Genomic DNA, 23,062 nt, shown 5'->3' on the forward strand with positions numbered 1-23,062 from the left:
TAAAGGCAAGCTAAGGCTTTATCCAAAAGAGGAAGGAATCACTGATGACAACCTGAAACGATTCTATTACTCTTGTTAGGGTTGATGTTATCATAATCAAAGTCCCTTTTGTCAATAGCCCAGCTACTTACCAAACAGACATTCTACATGAACCTGGACTTCACTAATAGGCCAAGATAACAAAGAATAAAGATGACACCACAGTTAGCATTATTTGTCAATAAATGGTGTCATGATAAACATTTGAAATACTGTTATCAAGTAAGTACATTCCGTCTTCTATTCTAAGTAGTGACATTCTTTTCTCATTTGGGAAGGAGGTAATTAATAAACATTTCTTTAAAATTTTCATATCCCTTAGAAATTGAAATTTATACATTTATGTTCCTTAGAATCATCTTTTCCTTGATTTTTCTTCTTTTACATAAAAGACAAGAAACGCCTATGCTTTTGAATTCAGTTGAAGAAGTTAATTCTCCTTTCTAGATGTATTCATATACATTTTGGCTTAAATTTCAGTTTCCTCATTAGTGCAACAGAGTTGGAAAGACTAAAGGGGCTCAATCACCTGCATGGAATATATTAGTAACTGGATTTTTTTAAAAAAGAAAACTGGATATTATTTTTTAAAGTAAACACAAAAAAATACAGCACATTTCCACCTCTGTTTTCTTTTCTTACTTCCTTTTTTTTTGCCAGTCCTGGGCCTTGAACTCAGAGCCTGAGCACCGTCCCTGGCTTCTTTTTGCTCAAGGCTAGCACTCTGCCACTTGAGCCACAGCGCCACTTCCGGCCATTTTCTATATATGTGGTGCTGGCGAATTGAACCCAGGGCCTCATGTATACGAGGCAAGCGCTCTTGCCACTAGGCCATATCCCCAGCCCCTCTGTTTTCTCTTGTTTTTTTTTTGTTTTTTTTTTTTTTTTGGCCAGTCCTGGGCCTTGGACTCAGGGCCTGAACACTGTCCCTGGCTTCTTCCCGCTCAAGGCTAGCACTCTGCCACTTGAGCCACAACGCCGCTTCTGGCCATTTTCTGTATATGTGGTGCTGGGGAATCGAACCTAGGGCCTCGTGTATCCGAGGCAGGCACTCTTGCCACTAGGCTATATCCCCAGCCCCCTGTTTTCTCTTGTTGTTGTTGCTTTGTTTTGTTTTTATGCCAGTCTGAGCCTTGAACTGTCCCTGAGTTTTTTTGCTCAAGGTCAGCACTTTGCCACTTGAGTTACAGCTCTAATTCCAGCTTTTGGTGGTTATCTGGAGATAAGAGTCAATGCCCTGTTCCACCTCTGTTTTGATAAAACACCAAGAACTGTTTTAGATTTATAATGTTAAGGTACTTTAGAGGAAGATAACAATAAGATTATTAAATAGAGTATTGTATTCCCAACTTACTACAAAGCTTGACACTGTCAGAATCATAACTTTTTTTTTTCATCTAAGAAGATTGTATTGATCAGGCTTGACATCTAAAAATCTCTAGGGACTCTGGTGTTGAAAGAATTCTCTCATTAAAAACAGGAGCAGGAGGGAGAAGCTAGACTTAAGGCTAAAAAGAAAATGAGAAAAAGAGCAGGTAAGAAGCAAACATTGTTCTTACTGAAAATTAGGAAATATAGATTATTTCAAAGATTCTTGCAGTTCTTTGAAGAAACAGTGCCTCTGTTGAATACCACATTTTTTAGTTAGTCTGTTTCTTGGTCTTCTTTATAGGATTATCAAAACTATAAACTGGAGATACTTGTCAATAGTGAAATCCTTTAACTGGAATGTAGCACATGTGTAATAGATGAAAGACTGTGAGCAGCAAAGGAATTTTACAGTAGATTCTGTCAGTCTCCTCCTTAGCACTAGTTACATAGTTTGTGACCACTGGGATAAGTATCATGTTCACACAGTGACTGTGGGTGAAGCTGTTCAACACTGTGGACTGACGCTTGAAACAAATAATAATTTTATTAAAATGTTTCCTATGATATTCATTGTGGGTTTTTTTTTTAATTACAAAACCACATGACTCCATAGCATAAAAAATAAAAAAATACAAGAGTACATGGCTCATGTGGTAGAGTGCTTTCCTCATAAGCATAAGGCTCTGGGGGTTCAAACCCCAATACCATAAAAAAAGAAGACACAAAAATAAAGAGAAAAAGAAAGAACTGAAGTGTATTTGGCAATTTTAAGCATAATTTAACATTTTTCCCTCTATAATCTTTTCCCATTCTCCCACTAGAATGCTCAATCATTTCTAATAAAATTGGAAGAAATAATCACCTAGGTATTTTGTAAATCTCCACAATGCAAAGTGAATCTGTGATTTCTTTTTATTTTCAAATTATGGACATGTTCATATGTGGGCAAAAGCAGAGATCACAGTACAATGAATGGAAATATAATCAATACTCAACAAAAAAAATCTGGGTGTGACAGTTCATATCTGTCATCTTACCTACAGTAGGAAGCAAACAGGGGTGGATCATGGTCCAGGCTAGCCAGGGCAAAGAGTGAGTTCCAGTATCAAATCAAAGCCAGAGCAAAGGGGACTGGAGTCATAGCTCAAGCGGCAAAATTTAAGCTCCAGTGCAAATTGGCCTTTCATATGTCGTGATTCATCATTAAGTTTTCTCCATTCAATACTTTAGGGAATACTGCTTAGCAGTAAAGGAGCTCTTCTGTGCCAAAGAATGGCTGCTGATGGAAGAAAAGAGCCACCGAGGACTCCTAGGATCTGGGACACACCTCCTCTCCATGCTGGACTGCAGCAAGCTTCCCAGCATGCACTGGGATCCCATGGCATGCAACAGGCTTCCATATTTAGGTAACAACGCGTTCCCTCCAAGACTTTGAAAGTTAAGAGAAATTTACTGTGCTTAATGAGTAATGATGAACTTAAGGTTTCTGATACTTTTGGCTTTACTACATTTTGTTTTGTTTTCTTTCATGCCTAATTGCAAAACCTGAATGTGACACTAAGGGTTAGCATGAAGACATACTCCATTTGTTCTAAAGTAAATTAGTGGGTCTTTTTAACTGCTGCTTGGATGTCACCTTATTTCATAGGGGATCTTATGGGAGCTTATAACCTTTCCTGGAATGCACAGAAAAGTGGCTAAGAAATACCTCATAATTTGTTTTAACAGCAGGATAAAGGAATAAAGTTGAGCAGCTTTTAAGCATGCACAAATAAGGCATATGTTTGCAAATGCTGAATGCACAAACCAGAACAGAATTGCTACATGTTGCTTTAATGTACTTCCTCTGTAAGGAACTATGTTGTCATCCCTAACAGTTGGTTTAATTTCGAAGACACACTTTTCATATTTGAATGCAAAAAAATGTTTTCCAATTATCTGTTAAGAAGCTGAAAGAGAAGTCACATTTCTTACACTCACACTGAATACATGAGGTATCCGTATGCTCACTTAAAACAAATTTTTATCCTTTCCCCTTTAGATTATAAAAAAGAAAACCTAACAAGTAAGTAATTCTGTTTGTGCCTTTGAAAGCTTATGTGTATGTATGGAATTTATGCATGCATATTTACACTCTTACTTTATGATGATCAGAACAGAATACTTAATGGCTCTCAAAGAGGTTATTTCCACCATACTCACTGAAAGTAGCACATGAAGGATGATCAATCACTGGAGCTCTGAGATTACAGCTTCTGTCTAGGCCGCAAAGAATACCCCTCCTAATAAATGATATGAATAATATCCTCAACCTCAAAGTTCTTAGCTATTCTATGTCTTATGTGTCTGTAAAATAAGCCAACTTCAACATGTTGCCTTCTGATTTTGCATTCATGACTTTGTATTACTTAATAATTTATAAACGAGGACAAATAATTCTTCACTGAGCTGTTTCATGATCTTTATTTGGACAAATTATTTTGGGGAGATAGGTACTCTGAATTTTGACAGGGTAAGTTTTGTCTTAATGTTGATTGTTGGGTATTTTTATAACAATCCCATAGATATTTTTCTAAATAAGAATACAAAAAATGAACACTCATTTCCATAACATGGAGTTCATTTCACTTAGCATCATTTTATGCATTCATAGGGGCAAAGCTATTAGGCTCTTGTGATCCTCTGCTGTGACTAGCCTAAACCTTTGCTAATTATTCCTTATGAGTAAAACCATAGAATCCATGTTTCTTTGGGTCTGTTGTAATTACTTTCAACATGCCATGTGAAACTGTAGGTTCTTTTGTTGATGATCCTCTTGTATCCCTTCCAGTGGTTGTACCCACGCTATCACTGTATCTCCTCTGAATACACTGGATACTGTATATACTGGTATTAGAACTAGGGAAGTGAAAGGGAATATCAAAATCAAGAGACAAAGGATAAAAAGACAAACGACTCCAAAAGCAATACTTGCATAACCATTTGGTGTAAACCAGCTGAACAACTCATTGGGGGAGAGGGAAGGGAGGAGGGGGAGGGGGGAATGAGGGAAGAGCTAACAAACAGTACCAGAAATGTATCCAAGGCCTAACGTATGAAACTGTAACCCCTCTGTACATCACTTTGACAATAAAAAAAAAGAATACAAAAAATTAAAAAGAAGAAATCTCAAATACAACCTCACTTTTTCAAAAATGTTTCTTAGTTTTAGAATTAGTCATCTTATATTTTATTTTAAGTTTTTTGGTGCTGGTCCTAGGCTTGAACTCAGGGCCTAGACTCTAGCCCTGAGCTTTTTTGAACAAGGCTAGCACTCTATCTACCATGTAATCACAGCTCCATTGCCAGCTCTGTGTGTGTGTGTGTGTGTGTGTGTGTGTGTGTGTGTGTGTGTGTGGTCAGTTAGACATGTAAGTCTCACAGACTTTCCTGCCTAGGCTGGCTTCAAATCGTCATCATCATATCTCAGCCTCTTGAATAGCTAGGATTATAGGCGTGAACCACCAGTGCCCAGCTAGTCCTACTATTATTAACTAGGAAGAAATTTTTAACGTGTCATTGCAATACCATTTATCTGTACCATTTTATCTGTTAAATTGAATGAGTTTCTATTTCAGCCTGTCCCTTCCTTCCTTCTTTCCTTCCTTCCTTCCTTCCTTTCTTCTTTCCTTCTTTCCCTTCCTTCTTTCTGTCTTTCTTACTTCCTTTCTTTCTTGCTTTCCTTCTTTCTGTCTTTATTTTTTTTTGTAGTGCTGGCAATCAAACCTAAGGCTTGAAATGTGAACACAGGGCCACATGCTTGCTAACAGGCACTCTTGAGGCACCACTCCAGTCCCTTTTTGTGTGTTACTTATAAAGCACAGGCTCTGTCTATGCCTAGGCTAGGCTGGACTGTGATCCTCCTTTTGACTTCCCTTTGTCTCTGGGATGGCAAGTGCTGACTTCATCGTGCTTTCTCCACAGCTGATATTAACAGGCACACTCCACCATACCCAGCCATTGGTTGAGATGAAGTCTTAGGAACTTTTATGACCAGGCTGGACTCAAACTATGATCCCCAGATGACTACCTCTCAAGTAGCTAAGATTATAGGTTGAGCCACTAGGCCTAGTCAGATCTTTTTTCTTTCTTTAAAACAAAGAATCTCTGTATCACTCAGGCTAGCCTTGAATTCACCGTGTAGCCCAAGCTCTGCCTGAACTCACGATTATGCTGCCTCTGTCTCCTAAATCCTGGGATTCTAGGTGTATGCCACCATGCCTGGCTCCGTGTAGTTCTTCACATACTCTATACATTGGAACCAACTGGAAAGCTTTAAAAGTGTGGTTGCCCAAGTCCCACATATGTTCTGATAAATTTGGTTTGGAGTACAACTTGGAATTGTGGGTTTTAGTACTTGAGCACATGGGCTAAATTTTCATACATTTCTAGATTTGAAGCTTCTTTGGCTGAGGTGGAATGTCTTTAGGATCATGTAATGCCTTTGTCCTATTTACGTTAGAAATGCAGAATCTGCTAAGTGCTCTGTTTGCCTCTTCTGTGGGATTTCACATATTTTACAGAAGCACTCAGCCCTGAATCATCTTCTGTTTCAAAGATTCAGTAGCAAAAGAACTGTAATCTAGCTTGTTCTTGTAAATGATTTGCTTTTCTCCCCAATTCTTTCTTCTCTTTTGTCTTTATTCTCCCCCCATATACATACAGAGTTAACAATTATGCTTGGCAAACCTATGACTGTGCTAAGTTAAATACTCTTCCTAGTATGCCATCCCTATGAATCAAAGTACTATGAATGTTCTCTATTCTACATATTTCTCTATATGACAAAGGGAAACTAAGCAAGTTGGCCATATTGACTCCTTTGGTATGGGGCTGAGCCAGGGTTTGAACTCAAATATTTCTTATTCTGGCTCTGTCTTCAGAGCCTGGGTTTGTAGCTGCTACACTTGGCTTTTGTTTCTTATCACTTTTCTTCCCCAGGATCTTATCTGATTGTTTAACTGATGCCCTCTTAAATAGCTGTCACTTACTTTTCACATTCTACTGTAACTGGTTACTTCTAAGGAAGTTCATTTACTTCATTTTCTCCATTCATTGCTGATCAAAGTTTGTATAACTTGGATTAGCATGAAAGACCTTTTATGATCTGAACCTTGTATTTGTAGTCTGTAGATACACCCTAACTCAAACAATGAAACTGTTAGGTGTACTTCAGGAATATACCCTAACAGCTTAGTCCAGAACATCCTCACGCTATTTCTTCTGTGTAGACACCATCTCTCCATCCTGAATCTATTCTACTCCCTAACCCCCATCATCCACCTAACCCCTTACATGTAATACCTTTATCTCAGTCTGTGGTGGATACTATACCAAAATACCATAGAGTAGGTGGTTTGCAAACAACCATTTGTTTCTCACAATTCTGGGGACTGGATATCCAAGATCAAGGCAGTGGAAAGTTTGGTGTCAAGTGAATGCCATAGACATAGATGTCACAGACACAGCTGTGGACATAGCTATCTTCTCACTTCCACTTCACACTGCACAAGGGGCAAAGATCTGTCTAGGTCCATATTCATAAGTGAATGAATCCCATAAATGAAGAAGTTGCCTCCTTTCAGCATACAACTTTTCAAGGGACACAGCATTTAAACAATAGCACATTTCATCTGGTTATTATTCATCTGGTTATTGCTCATTTCTTATAACTTAAATTTACTTTATACAACCTACTCAGTATTCCTAAATCTGATTGGATGCTGTCCCTGTGTGTTCATGAGCATCCTGTTCTTACTACTTATAACAAACTCCTACATTTTATTGCAATTACCTATCTGAACATTTTTTCCTATCACAATCAAAGATTTGTCACGACCATTACAATATTCCTGATACCTTACTAAACATACCAATTTAATGAATGCATTAAGTTGTGAGTGAACAACTGAATATGCTTCCTCAGTGTTTGGAGGGAAAAAGATAGAGATAAAATGAATCAGAAAAAAAGAAAGATATGAAGGAAACAAAGCGAACAGAAATCCAAACTGATTGTTTGGACCCAAAGAGATAAGTAACACAGCTCTAGGGAAGACCAGAGCAAACAAATCAGAAGCAATCATTTCTTTAAGAAATAACAAAAATAAACTATCCTAAAAGGAACAAGCATCTAAGCTTCTACAGAAAACAAATTATTTTCAAAGCATGTAACATCTTGCATTTAAAAAGAATGAATCTGGGCTGGGGATATGGCCTAGTGGCAAGAGTGCCTGCCTCATATACATGAGGCCCTGGGTTCGATTCCCCAGCACCACATATACAGAAAATGGCTAGAAGTGGTGCTGTGGCTCAAGTGCCAGAGTGTTAGCCTTGAGCAAAAAGAAGCCAGGGACAGTGCTCAGGCCCTGAGTCCAAGCCCCAGGACTGGCCGAAAAAAAAAATAAATAAATAAAAAGGATGAATCTTAGGATTTGGAGAGTTACTTAAATGGTAGAGCCTTTGCCTAAAACAATAACTCTTACTGAGTCATCACATGTCATTTCAATATGTTATTAATAAGTATTTTATGATATTTTTTGTAAAAAAAAATCCTTACACTTACAAAGGAGATTGCACTGCTAATCTCACTCATTACCTCCCTTTCTCCAACATGTTACATATGCTAGGAATTGTTCTGTAAAATCCACATAGGAAAATAGAGATTTTTTTCCCCCTTTCAGTAACTGCTCCCGCTTTATTCTCAGTGGAAGCAAACTTACTCATTTAAGGCCATTCTCCCCACCCATCCTAGACTGAGAAATCTAGGGGTGACTCAGTCTAGAGAATCAGGCCACTTTGATGCAATCCTAGCAGAAGCTGGGATGTGTAAGCTCTGTGCCAGACGAGGCCTCCTCCTCTTGGTCCTGCACCAATGTTTTACTGCTGTGCTGACGCTCTTGGAATCCCCAGTGCCTGCTTGAGTCACAGCAGTGACCTCTACAGCCTGCAAAACTAGTTACTAATCCAGTAGTGGGTAGGGCTTAATCTTGTGTCCACTCCTACACTAAGAAGTCAAACCTAAGTACCCTAAACGTCGGCTTTCACAGTGTCCTGTCTCAAATGGCTTTAGGCCTCTGCTGCAACTAAGTTTATCTTTTGACTTTGTAATACATTAATTAATTCCCAGATATTTAATAACTATTTTCTTACTATACCAAAGTCCAGGGCTAAGTCTATGTTGTATAATCTACATTGCCAGGTTGTGTTATTGGTCTTATTAACTTCTTAAAAGAACTCAAAAGTTATTTTCTCTTACTGGAACACATTAGTAACTTCTTAAAAGAATTTGAAAGTTATTTTCTCTTACTGGAACACCTTAAAAACATGGAAATTATATTCATAAGATTATATTCAAAGATTATATTCATATTTCTATGATGATTCTTCTATGATGCTTATGCCTCTGTGCACATTCGTATTCACCCAACTTGGTAACTGATATGTTCCTATCATTTTCCTTAAGATTAGTAAATGTAATTACTAATTATACTCTATTTTGTTTTTATTGATCTTGGATCTGTTGTGTTAACTTGTTTATCACTCCTAGTTTCTATCTTTATTGTCTTTCTAAAATTAAAGTTCTACTGATTAAACCACTTTACATATGTTTATAAGACTGACTTGATCTATTTTTCAGTTCTACCGTTTTTGGTATGTGTATTCTAACTTATTAACTTCTGCTTGCATATAACTATTACTTTACTACATGATTTCTTTTATTCTCTTTCTTTATATTTAAGAAAAGATGATAAAACTATGAGTTTACTAGTGACCACAGTTTTGGCCACTCATAACACACAGTATTAAGGGTTTTTTTTCCTAGCCTGTAACCATGGCTAGAAATTTTTTGGGGGGAAAGAGGGTGGTGCTGGTCCTGGGCTTGAACTCAGGGCCTGAGAGCTGTCCCTAGACTACTGTACTCAAAGTTTACACTCTACCACTTGGGCCAGAGCTCCACTTCTGGATTACTGGTGGTTAATTGGAGACAAGAGTCTCAAACTTTCCTGCCTGGGCTGGCTTTGAAGAGAGATATTCAAATCTCCTGAGTAGCTAGGATTTCAGGTGTGAGCCACTAGTTTCTGGCTTATTGTTAACTTTTTAGTCAAAAGAAAATTACAATCATTTGTCTTTTATTTATATTCCAGTTGGATTACAAAAATCTAATAATTAATTCATCTTGGTCAAAAATAGTTCTGCATAATTTCTTCTTTTGAGATATTGACATATATCACCTATGTCAATATTTCACAAGTATTGAAAGAAGGCTTATTCTCTCTTTTTAGGCTACCATGTTCGCTCTTGACCATTAAAATACTCTTATTAGCTGTTAGTTAAATATTCTATATTCATGTGTTTTGTTCTCAATATACTAAGAGAATTCAAAGTATATTTAACAAGGTTGTTTTAATAATACACAGTAGAATATGCACAATGGTAGAAATATGACATATTTTGATTGCCAGAACTAATGAAGACTTGTTTTAAAATTGCATTGAATGGTTACAATGGAGTAAAGGTTGAGTTCAAGTTTTAGATGAGTTCTATTTGTGTTATCATATTTTCAATTACTTCTATTATATGTATATAAAAGCTCAGGTCTGATAATAGTGACCTCAAGTCTAATTATCTGAAAATATTTTATCCAATAATTTCCATGATTGTTATCAATTACAGACATTGTGATACTGTCTTGAGAGGACTAGCCAAAGATCTATACTTCTCCTGGATATATATAAGACTCCCTGAGTCTCATCTTTACAATCCTATGATTCCCTAAGCTGGATTTTCCTAAAACTAAACTTTGCACAATTCTTAAAATTAGACTTTATAGATATATAAACAGAGAGAACCTATGACATAATCATATTCTTAACATGAAACTTCACTGACTAATTACTTGAATTAAGAAAAAAATGTGTCTTGAAGCTTTGAGATGAAAAGAATGATTATTTACTTACAGCATTCCCACCAATGACATCATCAAAGCCAAGTGTGGACATTCCAAATCTGCCTTCTTCTTCCTCTTCCTCCTTCCCTGTCTCTCCTACCTACTCCATGACTGTAATCATCACCATCATGTCCAGCTTTGCTGGGTTTGTTCTTCTCATCATAAGTACTCTGTATTGCTGTCGACGAAGAAAAGAATGGAAAAACAAGAAAAGGTGAGATTTGAATTGAAGTTAATCACATAATGAAATGCTTTACAATATTTAAAAATAGTGAATCATAGAACTGAAATGAAAAGAGAATTATTAATATAATGTTACCATTTTCTTTTTTTAAATTTTTGTGCCAGCATTGGGGCTTGAACTCAGTGTCTTGTAATCTTGGTTGGCTTTTTTTGCACAAGACTAGTGGTGCTCCCCTACTTGATGCACACCCCCACTTCCAGCTTTTTGCTGGTTAATTGGAGATATGAGTCTCATGGATTTTTTTTTTCCCCCCAGGCTGATTTTGAACTGTGATCTTCAGATCACAGCTCCAGAGTAGTTAGGATTACAGACATGAGCCACTGGTGCATGGTAACACCATTTTTTAATGCTATCTAAGGCCCCTGTTTATTTAAATATCCATATCATGATCTTTAACAGTGTCAATATGTTTTTCCCATGTGATACCATGTCCTAAATTTAATTTTTTCAACAAAACTTAAACAATAATTTGGAAAAAAATGGCTTCTCCTGCTTCCCATATTCCCTGCCAACCCCATTGCTCCTGCAAGTTTGGATGCTAGCCATGTGTTGGGAGAAATGTGCCTTTAAACCTGACACCCAACAACATTACTGCTCTCAAATGGAAATCTTGGCTATGTTGATGTTATATTTTTGTGTGTATATGACAATCCTGGGGCTTGAACTCAGGGCCAAGATGCTGTCCCTGAGCTATTGTGCTTAAGATTAGAGCTTTAACACTTGAGCCACAGCTCCACTTCCAGTTTTTTGGTAGTTAATTGGAGATTAGAGTCTCATGGACTTTCCTGCCTTGGCTGGTTTTGAACCACAATCTCAGCATCCTGAATAGCTAACATTACAGGCATGAGCCACCAGTGCCTGGCTGTAGTACATTTTATTTCCTTTAAATGCCACATTTTTCCATAGGTCCAAGTGCAAATATTTAACCTGGTCCTGAGTTCTTTGTTGATCTTGTCTGTCTTACTTGCAGAGAATCAGCAGCAGTCACTCTCACCACGCTGCCCTCTGAGCTCTTGCTAGATAGGCTCCATCCCAACCCCATGTACCAGAGGATGCCCCTTCTGCTGAATCCCAAGTTGCTCAGCTTGGAGTATCCAAGAAATAACATTGAATATGTGAGAGATATCGGCGAGGGGGCATTTGGAAGGGTCTTTCAAGCAAGGTAACATTACCCACAAAATTATAAGCACTCTATTGAAATATGTTACCTCCCAAAACTGCCAGACCATTAATCTGATGTAAATGTACAGTCTAGAATGGTTATTATCAAACTAGTTCAGTGTTTTGCTTATTTGCATTTTATGCTATAAATTAAATCTTAATAATTTCCCCATTTTGCTGAAAAAAATTAGGAGTATTCCTGAAAAGAATATGTTTTATTGCATTCAATAGGAGTAATGTATAGGAAACCTAACTATATCTTCATTTTTCTATTGTTCAAAGGGTAAGAAATCACTAAAAAATTTCTGTATTGAACCATAATTTTGTACATTGATTTTAGTTAATAATTCTTAGATTTCCTTGCCTTTTGTTTTCTTTTACTATTATCTATGTTCCATTTAAAGATTACTTTGAATTTGTGTTTTAAGAATGCAGAGTTGGAGCTGGGAATGTGCCTTAATGGTAGAGTGCTTGCCTAGCATGCATGGAGCCCTGGGTTTGATTCCTCAGGACCACATAAAGAGAAAAAGGCAGAAGTGGCGCTGTGGCTCAAGAGGTAGAGTGCTAGCCTTGAGCAAAAAGAAGCCCGGGACAGTGCTCAGGCCCTGAGTTCAAGCCCTAGAACTGGCAAAAAAAAATGTAGAGTTTGATATGTGTAGACAGACATTAAGTATATATTCATGGAATAGCAAAACAGAAAAGGAAAATAATGTGAAGATTCAGAAAAATAAAGAGCTTAAGGAAGAAGTAGTTACAAATCCAGTATTAGCTCAATTGTTGCATTGTATGAAATAGAATAAAAGACCCTCTCTGCATGGGTGAAGCTCCACAGACACACAGCTGGGCTGGAGAAGGTCGACTTGGTCTTAATCACCAATGGTCACTGTTGATCTTGGGCAAGACACAATGTGACTTGTATTTATAGTTGCTCTGGTATTGAGATTACATGAATGATAAGCATCTTACAAATGTTTATTGGAAATCAATAGGGTACAATATTGGGATCTGGAGAAGATAAGGAAAAGTCAATCATAGTCCCTGATTTCAAGGAATTCAGATTTTAACTAAAGGGATTTGAATGGCAATGATACTGGGAGACCAAGATGGAAGATCATAATTGAAGCCTGGCCTGGAAAAAAAAATTAGCAATAACCTGTATCAACAAAGAAGCCAAATGTGAAGGGCACAACTGGGATCCCAGCTAGGCATGGGAGATAGGAGGATCACAGTCTACAGCTGGCCTCAGACAAAAGCACAAGGCCTCACCTGAAAAATAACTGCATCTACGAGATCTGTGGTTGGGGCTCAAGCAGTTGGATACTTACTAGGCAAGCATGAGGCCCTGAAAGAGAGAGAGAGGGACAGAGAGAGCAGATAGATAGACGATAGATAAGATAGACAGACAGACCACAGATGACTAGAAAAACAGAATTGCACTGTAGAATCATCCTAATTGATAAATAATGCATTTATTTCCATTTTAATCTATGTTGAAAATGATCTCATTGAATTTTCTTAATAGTAGGAATTTTAAAGTATAACCTATTGTTATCATCTTCTTTTGATTTTGTCTGTAGGAAAGGCTGGGGATGTGTATAAACATGCCAAACACAACAAGGGTATGTGTAATCTCCTTGCTCTTTGGTTCTTTTCCACCTATCTTCCAGAGCCCCTGGCTTGCTTCCTTATGAACCTTTCACCATGGTGGCAGTCAAGATGCTCAAGGAGGAAGCCTCTGCTGACATGCAGGCTGATTTTCAGAGGGAAGCAGCCCTCATGGCCGAATTTGACAACCCCAACATTGTGAAACTCTTAGGTATGAAACTCTAAGTGATGAAATGGACTTATCCAGAAAACAAGGGCTTTCCGAGCCCTTCCTTTATATTTCATGTAGTTATGCTTTTGCTTCCCTCTGATTAGCAAGATGTCTCTATCCCTTTCCTAGCTTAAGCTCTTCACTTAGCTTGTATCATTCATTCGGTGCCAACCTTGTATAAGACAGTTGGTGCTTACAGGATCCATCCCTTTCCATATCATTGCTTCCATTGTTCTCTGTCTTTGTTGCTTCCTGCATGTGCAAGCAAGTATTTAAATGTTATCCCCATATAGAAATAGACACTGCCTGTCTATCACATAATTTATTAATTTTTAATAGTCTATATATTGCCTTTGTTTTATTTATCCTCTTCCTTCCCCAACTAGAATGCCATGGGAGAAATCACTTATATTTTTTCTGCTCATCTTAGTGTTGCCATTTATTCAGATTCAGAAATTCAACAACTATTAAATAACTAGTTTGTATCATTATATAAAAACAAGTGAAACCTCAGAACTCCCTTCTCTTCTGTAATGGAGCTTACATTCTTATTCTGGGGAGACAGATAAGAAGTACAAACTGACACAATATGGTATGCTGGAAATTAGACTGTAAAGACTTTTTTGTGATACTAAGTTTTGAACTCAGGGCCTTGTACTTGCAAGATACACACTCTACTACTTGAGCCTTACTTCCAGACCTAACATCTAAAGACATTTAAAAAAATTCAGACCAAAAAACCTTTTGGAGTATGAGTTAAAATTTGTGACAGAACGTGATATTCATGTAAAGGTCTGGCAGAGGTAAGAGAATAGCAATGTGTAGACCTTGGGAAAGAGCATTCCGAGAAGAAGCATTGCAAGAATTTACAAATGTGACAGGAGTATCTGGTATGCTCAAAGAATGCGGGGATGGCTGGAGCAGAATGAGAAAGTTATCAGTGACATCAGAGAGGTAATATGCTAGGGATCTAGGAAGATCCAATCAGGCCTCCTTAAAAACTGGCTTGTACTCTGAGCAAAGTAGAAAGCAAGAGGAGAGTTTGATTTAAGAAATGACATACTAAAACATGATACATGTGACTTACCACTTTCTAGAACTTCTCTCCATCTCTAAAATAACTAGCAAAAATCAGGGATGGAGGTGTGGCTCAAGTCAGAGAGGTTCAGTTAAGCAAGCAACCTGAGTGAGGGGGAGGCTCTGAGTTCAAACCCCAGGACTGCCAAAAGGGGGAGGCAGCATGGAAAGTTCTAACATTTATTGCTGAAAGAAAGAAGGTTCCACTGACTGAGTTGTGGAAAACCCAGAAGCAGATTTACTTTATTTTTTTGAAAAATCATTTTACTTAGTTTTTGTTTATGTGGTACCACGGAATCAAACCCAGGGCTTCATGCATGCTAGGACAAGGACTCTACCACTAAGCCACATTCCCAGCCTTGTAGATTTACTTTAGTAGGGAATATGAGAGTACTTTCTCAGATACTTTTGTTGGAGATGCTTATTCAATCTCCAGACAAAGTTAACAAGTTTAGTAGACATGAAGTTCAGGAAACAGTCTGATTTAGATATAAATCTGAGGTCATTAGAGAACACAGAGTATTTAATCCATGAAGCTAAGTAAGACACTTAACAAGGGAAAAGGAAAGCCAAAACAGACAGGAGCTCCAAGGACCAAGTCCCAGTTCATTCCAACATTTAGAATAGGAAAAGATACGAATACAAACACTGACTAAAAAGGAAAAGATAATTGAGAAACCTGGTGTTCATAGTTCCAAAGAAACTATTTCAAAAAGGTGAAAGTGAGCATGCTAGATGCAGTAAGCCACATGAAAGGACTAGAAATGACTGATCCATCAGTATTTCCATGCTCCTCCGCCCTGAGTTTTGTTTCAGGGCTCCTTTTCCTACTTCTCCACCTGCCCTACTCCACAAGAGTCAATGTGCTAGTGCTGGGAATGTGGCTTAGTCGTAGAGTGCTTGCCTAACATGTATGAAGCCCTGGGTTCGATTACTCAGCACCACATAAACAGAAAAAGCCAGAAGTGGTGCTGGAATTCAAGTGGTAGAGTGCTAGCCTTGAGCAAAAAGAAGCCAGGGACAGTGCTCAGGCCCTGAGTTCAAGCCCCAGGACTGGCAAAAAACAAACAAACAAACAAACAAAAAAACAGTGTTGATGTGCTAGAAGATTCTTCCTTCCTCTCACTCTACCTTCTTCCTCCATACAACTCTTCTTGGGCAAGTTTATGCCTTCTCCTAATATTCTAGTAACTCAAAAACCTTTCTCTCCTAAGCTTCAGGTATAAATTGTCTATTACTTGTTAGATGTTTGTGACCATTTCATATTTCAGAAAACTACCTCTAATAATGCATTTGAAATGACGTATTTCGGAGTTTCTGTCTTCAACATTTACCCAAGCATTCTAAGTGGAAACTATTAGGAAGAGTTGACCATACATGAGGAAAGCTAGATCATGATTATTACATTGATCTTTGCTTAACATTTATCACACTTAAAAAACAGAGCATAGAGCCCAGAATAGGTACTAAAGAGAGATACTACTCTTGCCTTTAGCATTTTATCTAACTTGAAAGCTTTTGAAAGTGATCTGCAGTGAACAGCAGACTCATGTTTTCTTCCTGCAAAGTTTTTTTTTTTTTTTTTTTGCCAGTCCTGGGCCTTGGACTCAGGGCCTGAGCACCATCCCTGACTTCTTCCCAACTCAAGGCTAGCACTCTGCCACATGAGCCACAGCGCCCCTTCTGGCCGTTTTCCATATATGTGGTGCTGGGGAATCGAACCGAGAGCTTCATGTGTAGGAGGCAAGCACTCTTGCCACTAGGCCATATTCCCAGCCCCCTGCAAAGTATTGTGTATTGTTCTATAAGATGTTGACTCTGCATTCACATATAAGTGCTTGCAATTTTATAACGTCTTGAATTCCTGGGATTGATTCAAGCACAGCGTATGTACAATTGGCAAATTTGTGATAACTGTAGTAGCATGCTTATATGTCACTGCTAGAGAGCTTCTCTTTGTATCACCGATCCAGAACTTTGACTTACATTACCATTTTCGAAATGCTATATCTGAATTCCATTTCAGCATCTCTAAATATAGGATCTTCTTTTTATGTTAAGTACATGTAAGCCATAGTCATTATTGCATAGGGGTCCACTATTCTCATAGCTTCGTGAAAGTTAATACCATTTAAAGATGATGATGGCAATAGAAGAAGAAGTGGAAAAATGTAAATAAAACTAATCTGCAGTGTTTTAATTTAGAATATTGGGTACTTATTGGAAAGACTATATTTTAAATTGATGCCTGCTTATAAAATCATAGCCTATGATAGGTTTTATTCATATTAGAAGGCATATTAGAATTAGAAGAAGTTGGGTATAAATATAGAAATGTAGAGTTTTCAATAGGGAGAAGATTTAGAGATCCTAGCTTCTTACCCAATATTTTAGCACTTGAGAAAACAGTGGAACAAAGAGATGAAATGATTTGTTGAAGATACCACACTAAAATTTAAAGATTTGAAATAGACATGAGATTTCCATATATCTATCTTAAATCCATCCATGCATCCATCTTTAATTCTACCTATCCATCCATCCATCCATCTATCCACATACATGAAACCCCATTTGTTGTAATATTATGTTGAAGTTACAAAGATGAAAACAGCCCTTACCTCAAGAACTTCATCCCACTGTGAAGTCCCAGCAAATAACTTTGTTGCATTTTTTACAATATATAAAATATTTGAATTCCTAAATACATTGACATATGTAATTATAAATTATACAGCTACACATGAATATATAATTGCTAATAACCATCATAAAGTAGAACAATTATATATATATTAGAATCAAGAAATGGAGAATTTCATTAAATTACTTTAGTTCAATTATTTTTAATTTTCGAAGAAACATGTAGTAATATTTTCCTCCTATATAGGAATGTTTTTCCCCCTCTTGGTTGTGGCAAGATTAGCACTCTACCTCTTGAGCCACAGTTCCACTTCCAGCTTTTTGGTGGGTACTTAGAGATAAGAGCCTTATGGACTTTCCTGCCTTGGCCGGTCTTGAACCACAATCCTCAGATCTCAGCATCCTGAGTGGCTAGCATTACAGATTACAGACATGAGCCACCTGGATTAGGCCAATGTAAGAATGATTTCTTGTGCCAGTCCTGGGGCTTGAAACCAAGGCCTGGGCACTGGCCCTGAGCAGCTTTTGCTCAAGGCTAGCACTCTACCACTTGAGTCACAGTGCCAGCCTTTTCTGTTTATGTGGTACTGAGGAATTGAACCCAGGGTTTCATGCATGCTAGGCAAGCACTCTACCACTAAGACACATTCTCAGCCCAAGAATGATTTTAAAGACAATCCAACTAGCATAGCAAAGATGAGATGAAGTAGGTAAATCAATGGTGACCAAAGCTGACCCAAAGAGGATTGTATACATGGAATTAAAAAAATAACTCAGTTGACATTTAATTTTCTCTTAGTAAATATCAACATACTGATATGTTCCCCAAGTTAAAAAAATAATTTCAAGGAAAAGCCATTCTTGACTTTCAGACTCCTTAAAAATCTTAAGTATTTAGCCTGGAAATTGCCTTCTGGAAAAAAAAATAATAAATTGAAAAATAAAATTCACAAGAATTTAAATAATCAAATAAATTCCAAGGAGACTGCTGTTTTTTTCCCCTAAGGAAATAATCTAAACAAACTAATAATCTGCTTTTATGGTAATGTTTTGCCCAGTTGACTTAATTATCACAAGTTCACAAGTTTCCTAGTTAATACAACAAGATTTTTTGAAGATTTTCAAATGCCCTCCTGGCATTAAATATGACATTAACATCATTTTGTTTGTATTAAGATTTTCTTGAATAAAGATCAATAGTAAAATACAGCCTAAATTGCAACACATTTTATTGCTGCCATCTAAATACTTCATCTAAGGATCATGGATTGTTTTCGTTGTTCCTTCCAAACTTGATACGTCTTCTTTGTTGTCATTCTTCAGGGAAATAAAACAGAACCTAACTGGTTATATCACACCCTTGGAGCAGACATCCATTCATGAATCCACTCATTAAAAATTATTGAACACATGCTCGTGGCATATATAGTGGGCATGGGAAATTTAAAGGGGAATAGCACATAATCTGATCTTCCAAAGTGCTAAAATATTGGAGAGAAAACACAGATAAATGAATGTTTGTAAAAACGAAGGTAGTCATTGGGTGAAAGGACAATGGAAGGGTCAGGAGCTGATGCACCCCAAGAAGAATATAAATAAGCAGAACCTCAGAAGGTAATAGGAGATGTTTAGACAAAGAAATGGATGAGAGTTTCACTAAGATGTTGCCAACAGGCCCCCTTGTTTTCAGATCTGCCCATTGCATGTTGGAGTGCCCATTGCTTATGTCTATTTTGGAGAATCAGTCTAACAGAGGCTGTTATTTTGGTTCCAGGCGTGTGTGCTGTTGGGAAACCCATGTGTCTACTCTTTGAATACATGGCCTACGGTGACCTCAACGAGTTCCTCCGCAGTATGTCCCCTCACACCATGTGCAGCCTCAGTCACAGTGACTTGTCCATGAGGGCTCGGGCCTCCAGCCCAGGACCCCCACCTCTGTCCTGTGCAGAGCAGCTCTGCATTGCCAGGCAGGTGGCAGCCGGCATGGCTTACCTCTCCGAGCGCAAGTTTGTCCACCGGGATTTAGCCACCAGGAATTGCCTGGTAGGGGAGAATATGGTGGTGAAAATTGCAGACTTTGGCCTTTCCAGAAACATCTACTCAGCAGACTACTACAAAGCTAATGAAAATGATGCCATCCCTATCCGGTGGATGCCACCAGAGTCTATTTTCTACAACCGCTACACCACAGAGTCTGATGTGTGGGCCTATGGGGTGGTCCTCTGGGAGATCTTCTCTTACGGTCTGCAGCCCTACTATGGGATGGCCCACGAGGAGGTCATATACTATGTGCGAGATGGCAACATCCTCTCCTGCCCTGAGAACTGCCCCTTGGAGCTGTACAATCTAATGCGCCTGTGTTGGAGCAAGCTGCCTGCAGACAGGCCCAGTTTCCCCAGCATCCACCGAATTCTGGAACGCATGTGCGAGAGGGCAGAGGGAGCTGTGGGCGTCTAAGGTTGAAGAGAGATGCTCAAATAAACTACTGTCTGCTCTCAGACTCTTTGAGCCAGAGAAATCCTATACCCCAGGTCCAATGAGACCCGGATAGGAAAGAATGACAGGAGACACTATGTGTGTGTGCCTTGCGATCAACAGACTCTCTGCAACTGGTGATTGGACATGTAGATTAGAAAATGGGTCAGACCAAAAGAGATAACTCTTCTTCCTCCCAGGGACAGTTTGTAAGGCACACTCCACAAGAAACGATGTCATTCTGTTCAGTTCCTGAATTACTGGGCAGCAGAGTAAGATTCGGTTGTGTTAAATTTTATTAAGAAGTGAAATCAGAGCTTTCTTTTTTAATTTACTTAATCCCGGTAAAAGTAGCATGTGCTCACATTAGAAATTTAGATCAAGTACAGACAACTAAAAAGAGAAATCGTTCTTTCAACATCCAAAGATGGACCATTAGGATTTGCCTTTGTTGTCGTTTTTGACATGTTTTTGCATTTAATGCATAATTTTATTTGTTTTTTTTTTATTCTGGATTTGGGGTTACACGTTTTTTGTAGAGGATCCTAAGGGTTGAAATGGGAGATCAGCCAGGCTATGTTATCACTGTGGATCTATCCCTTTTCTGTCCTCCTTGGGAACATAATCTTCTGTTTGATTACAACAATTTTTCTAAAAAGAAACTGGCATTTTCTCATGCTGTTTCTTAAAAAAAAAAAATTGTCAGCAACCTTTCCTTTACCTTCATCTTTATTTCTTCCTTGTTCCAGAACTTCCTATCACTTTGTGGTTATTTATTTTGTGTCTTTTATTTCATATAGATACTAAATACCCTGACAGAAATAATGATATCAAACATAACAACGGAGACTGTTACAACTACACCTGTGGCTAGGTATTAGCATTTTCTTCTGTATGTGTGTTTGAAGCCACTTTCTTTTCTTTTCTTTCTTTCCTTCCTTCTTTCCTTTCTTCCTTCCTTCCTTCCTTCCTTCATCTGGATTCTTAGAGATGAAAATCTCTTAAATTTGTCTGGCTGGGCTGGCTTTGAACAGGGATCACAATATCTCTGCCTCTTCAATAACTAAGATTACAGGCATGAGCCAAACCTTTCTAATTTGTCAACTACTGTTTTTATGCACTCTCTTGTCTCTTTAACCATGGTGTATAACATGAGATTTTACAGTGTTCTTAGACATTATTTCAATGTTGATGATTTTGTGCATTCTGATTTTTTCTTTTAGAAGCCAATTCTATTGGCCATAGAATGAGAATAACATCATTTAGTAACTTCTTCATGGCACATTAAAATCATGTTGCATAGTACGAATTTTTTTCAGTTCTGTTATTCAGATACCTGGTGGTTAAGATTTCTTAGTGGAATCCTACTCATATATTTATCTGACACAAATGACAAGAGATTTTCCTGGTATAGCATGAACCACATTTCTCCTGAGAAGCAAACAAAAAGGGAAGGGAAAACAGCAATATACTCCATACAAGTTTGCTTTAATTCAAACTCATCGGTAATTTGGCCAATGAAGGAATGGTATGAATTCTTAAAAATGGTTTTTTTTCCCCCTCAATTATCTGTTGGAAAACTCCACTTGAAAATTCCCACATCTGCCTAATACTCAACATCTTTGCTGGGAAATTTGCCAGTCTTTATTCGCTGTCTAGGCAACCATGACAAAAATGTGGAATTCACCCTAGACTTTGCCCTCTCCTTCATTTCTATTTTTTTTTAATCAGTTTTACTTCCCAAACTTCTCCTTCTACTACCCTCTTCCCTCCCATTCAACAGCTAGTTACTCAAGCTCTCTTACTCCCCACCTGTTCATTTACTGACTTCCTGTCATTTTAGGTCTGATCAGATTCCCTGGGCTATGACTATGGCAAAGAGAAACTTAACAGTTCTGGTTCATTTATTTGGGGGAGGGGGCGTTTTTAAGAGGTTAGGATTGCGACCAAGTCTTTTAGGTTACGATCATAAGTCCAAAATTAATGCTGCTGTTCAAGGGATTAAAGAAGAAAGTTAAAGTATGAATTCCAAATAAGTCAAGAAGTCAACAAAGTAGGAAATTAGAGAGGATTCCCAAGAAGTGTCGATCAATTTTAGAAGGGGCATTTATTATATATTTTATATAGTTCCCCTACATGGATCACATATGCTCTGCAAAATGTGAAGACGCCTTTAGGCTCTCCTCAGCTTTTATACATTCATTATAAAGACTTGGAAGTCAGGCCAACAGGAAAAGCTAACTTCCAGAAACCACTCATAAATATTATGAAAGCCATTCAGTCCTCAATATTTAAAGGAACTGAAAACAAAAATAAAGAGTAGAGCTCATCATTATAGTAATCCTAGTAATAAACTATTTTTGAAAGCTTAACATATATATTCTAAGGCCTTTAAATATCTTAATTTAAATCTCACAGTATCTCTGTGGCATTGGTACTATCTTTACAACCATTTTTAGGTGAAGAAACAGCCATAGAAAGATTTTGTAACTGGTGCAAGAGCCCAGTTAATGAACAGAGCAGGATAAATTCTCAACCACATATTGAGGAGCTCCAGCACAGTGAAGAGAAAGCAGCTGGGCCCTGCTGAACACAGGAAAAGGAATTATAAACTGAGTGTAGCTTCAAAGCCCATGCTATTCCCCTCATGGGTTTAATCTCCTATTCAAGTCTTTTGAATGAAGAGCAGAAAGTATATTTTAGCATTGTCAATTGAAGTCAATCAAAGCATGTAATAGTTTATTTCCCATGAGTTCAAATTGCATTTTCAAGGACACTAACTTGCTTCTTTAGTGCTCACACTAACTCTAGATATATTATTTACCGATATTGCTTCTAAAGTAAATTTTTCTTCCCATAACAGAAACATGGGAAATTTAAAAGTAAAAAATAGGATATGAGAGAAAGACACAGTGGCACTTCTATCAACTGCCAGGACAGACATTAGCTAGGCACCAGCAAGTCTTTTAAAGGAGTCACATATAAAACTTGGTAAGAGCACAAGGTTCTTCTACACAACACACACACACACACACACACACACATACACACACACATACACATATTCTCTGCTATCATGATGAAGCAGAAAAAGGATAGTCTCTTTCTACTTTACAGTATATTTTGTATTTCTTCTTTCATTGATTGTGCTTCTAAATACTCAGTTTGATTCCTAAGTAATATTCCATTTCATAGATATACAGTCACAACCAATTGGATATTTTTTTCAACTTTTGCTATTTTGCAATTC

General features: G+C 37.7%; 1 protein-coding gene across 1 annotated transcript in view; it reads left to right on the forward strand.

The window, feature by feature from the left end:
• Musk (muscle associated receptor tyrosine kinase) overlaps positions 1 to 21,147 on the forward strand; it is a 96,869-nt gene extending 75,722 nt beyond the window's left edge. The window contains exons 13-17 of the mRNA XM_048338893.1: positions 2,641 to 2,816; positions 10,409 to 10,610; positions 11,611 to 11,802; positions 13,469 to 13,617; positions 19,112 to 21,147. Of these exons, the coding sequence (XP_048194850.1) occupies positions 2,641 to 2,816; positions 10,409 to 10,610; positions 11,611 to 11,802; positions 13,469 to 13,617; positions 19,112 to 19,794 (1,402 nt within the window). The 3' untranslated portion in view covers positions 19,795 to 21,147. The remainder of the gene's footprint in view (positions 1 to 2,640; positions 2,817 to 10,408; positions 10,611 to 11,610; positions 11,803 to 13,468; positions 13,618 to 19,111) is intronic.
• The last annotated feature ends 1,915 nt before the right edge of the window (positions 21,148 to 23,062 follow it).

Source organism: Perognathus longimembris, chromosome 1 (assembly GCF_023159225.1).
Source record: "Perognathus longimembris pacificus isolate PPM17 chromosome 1, ASM2315922v1, whole genome shotgun sequence".
In the NCBI taxonomy this organism is placed as follows: Eukaryota; Metazoa; Chordata; class Mammalia; order Rodentia; family Heteromyidae; genus Perognathus; species Perognathus longimembris.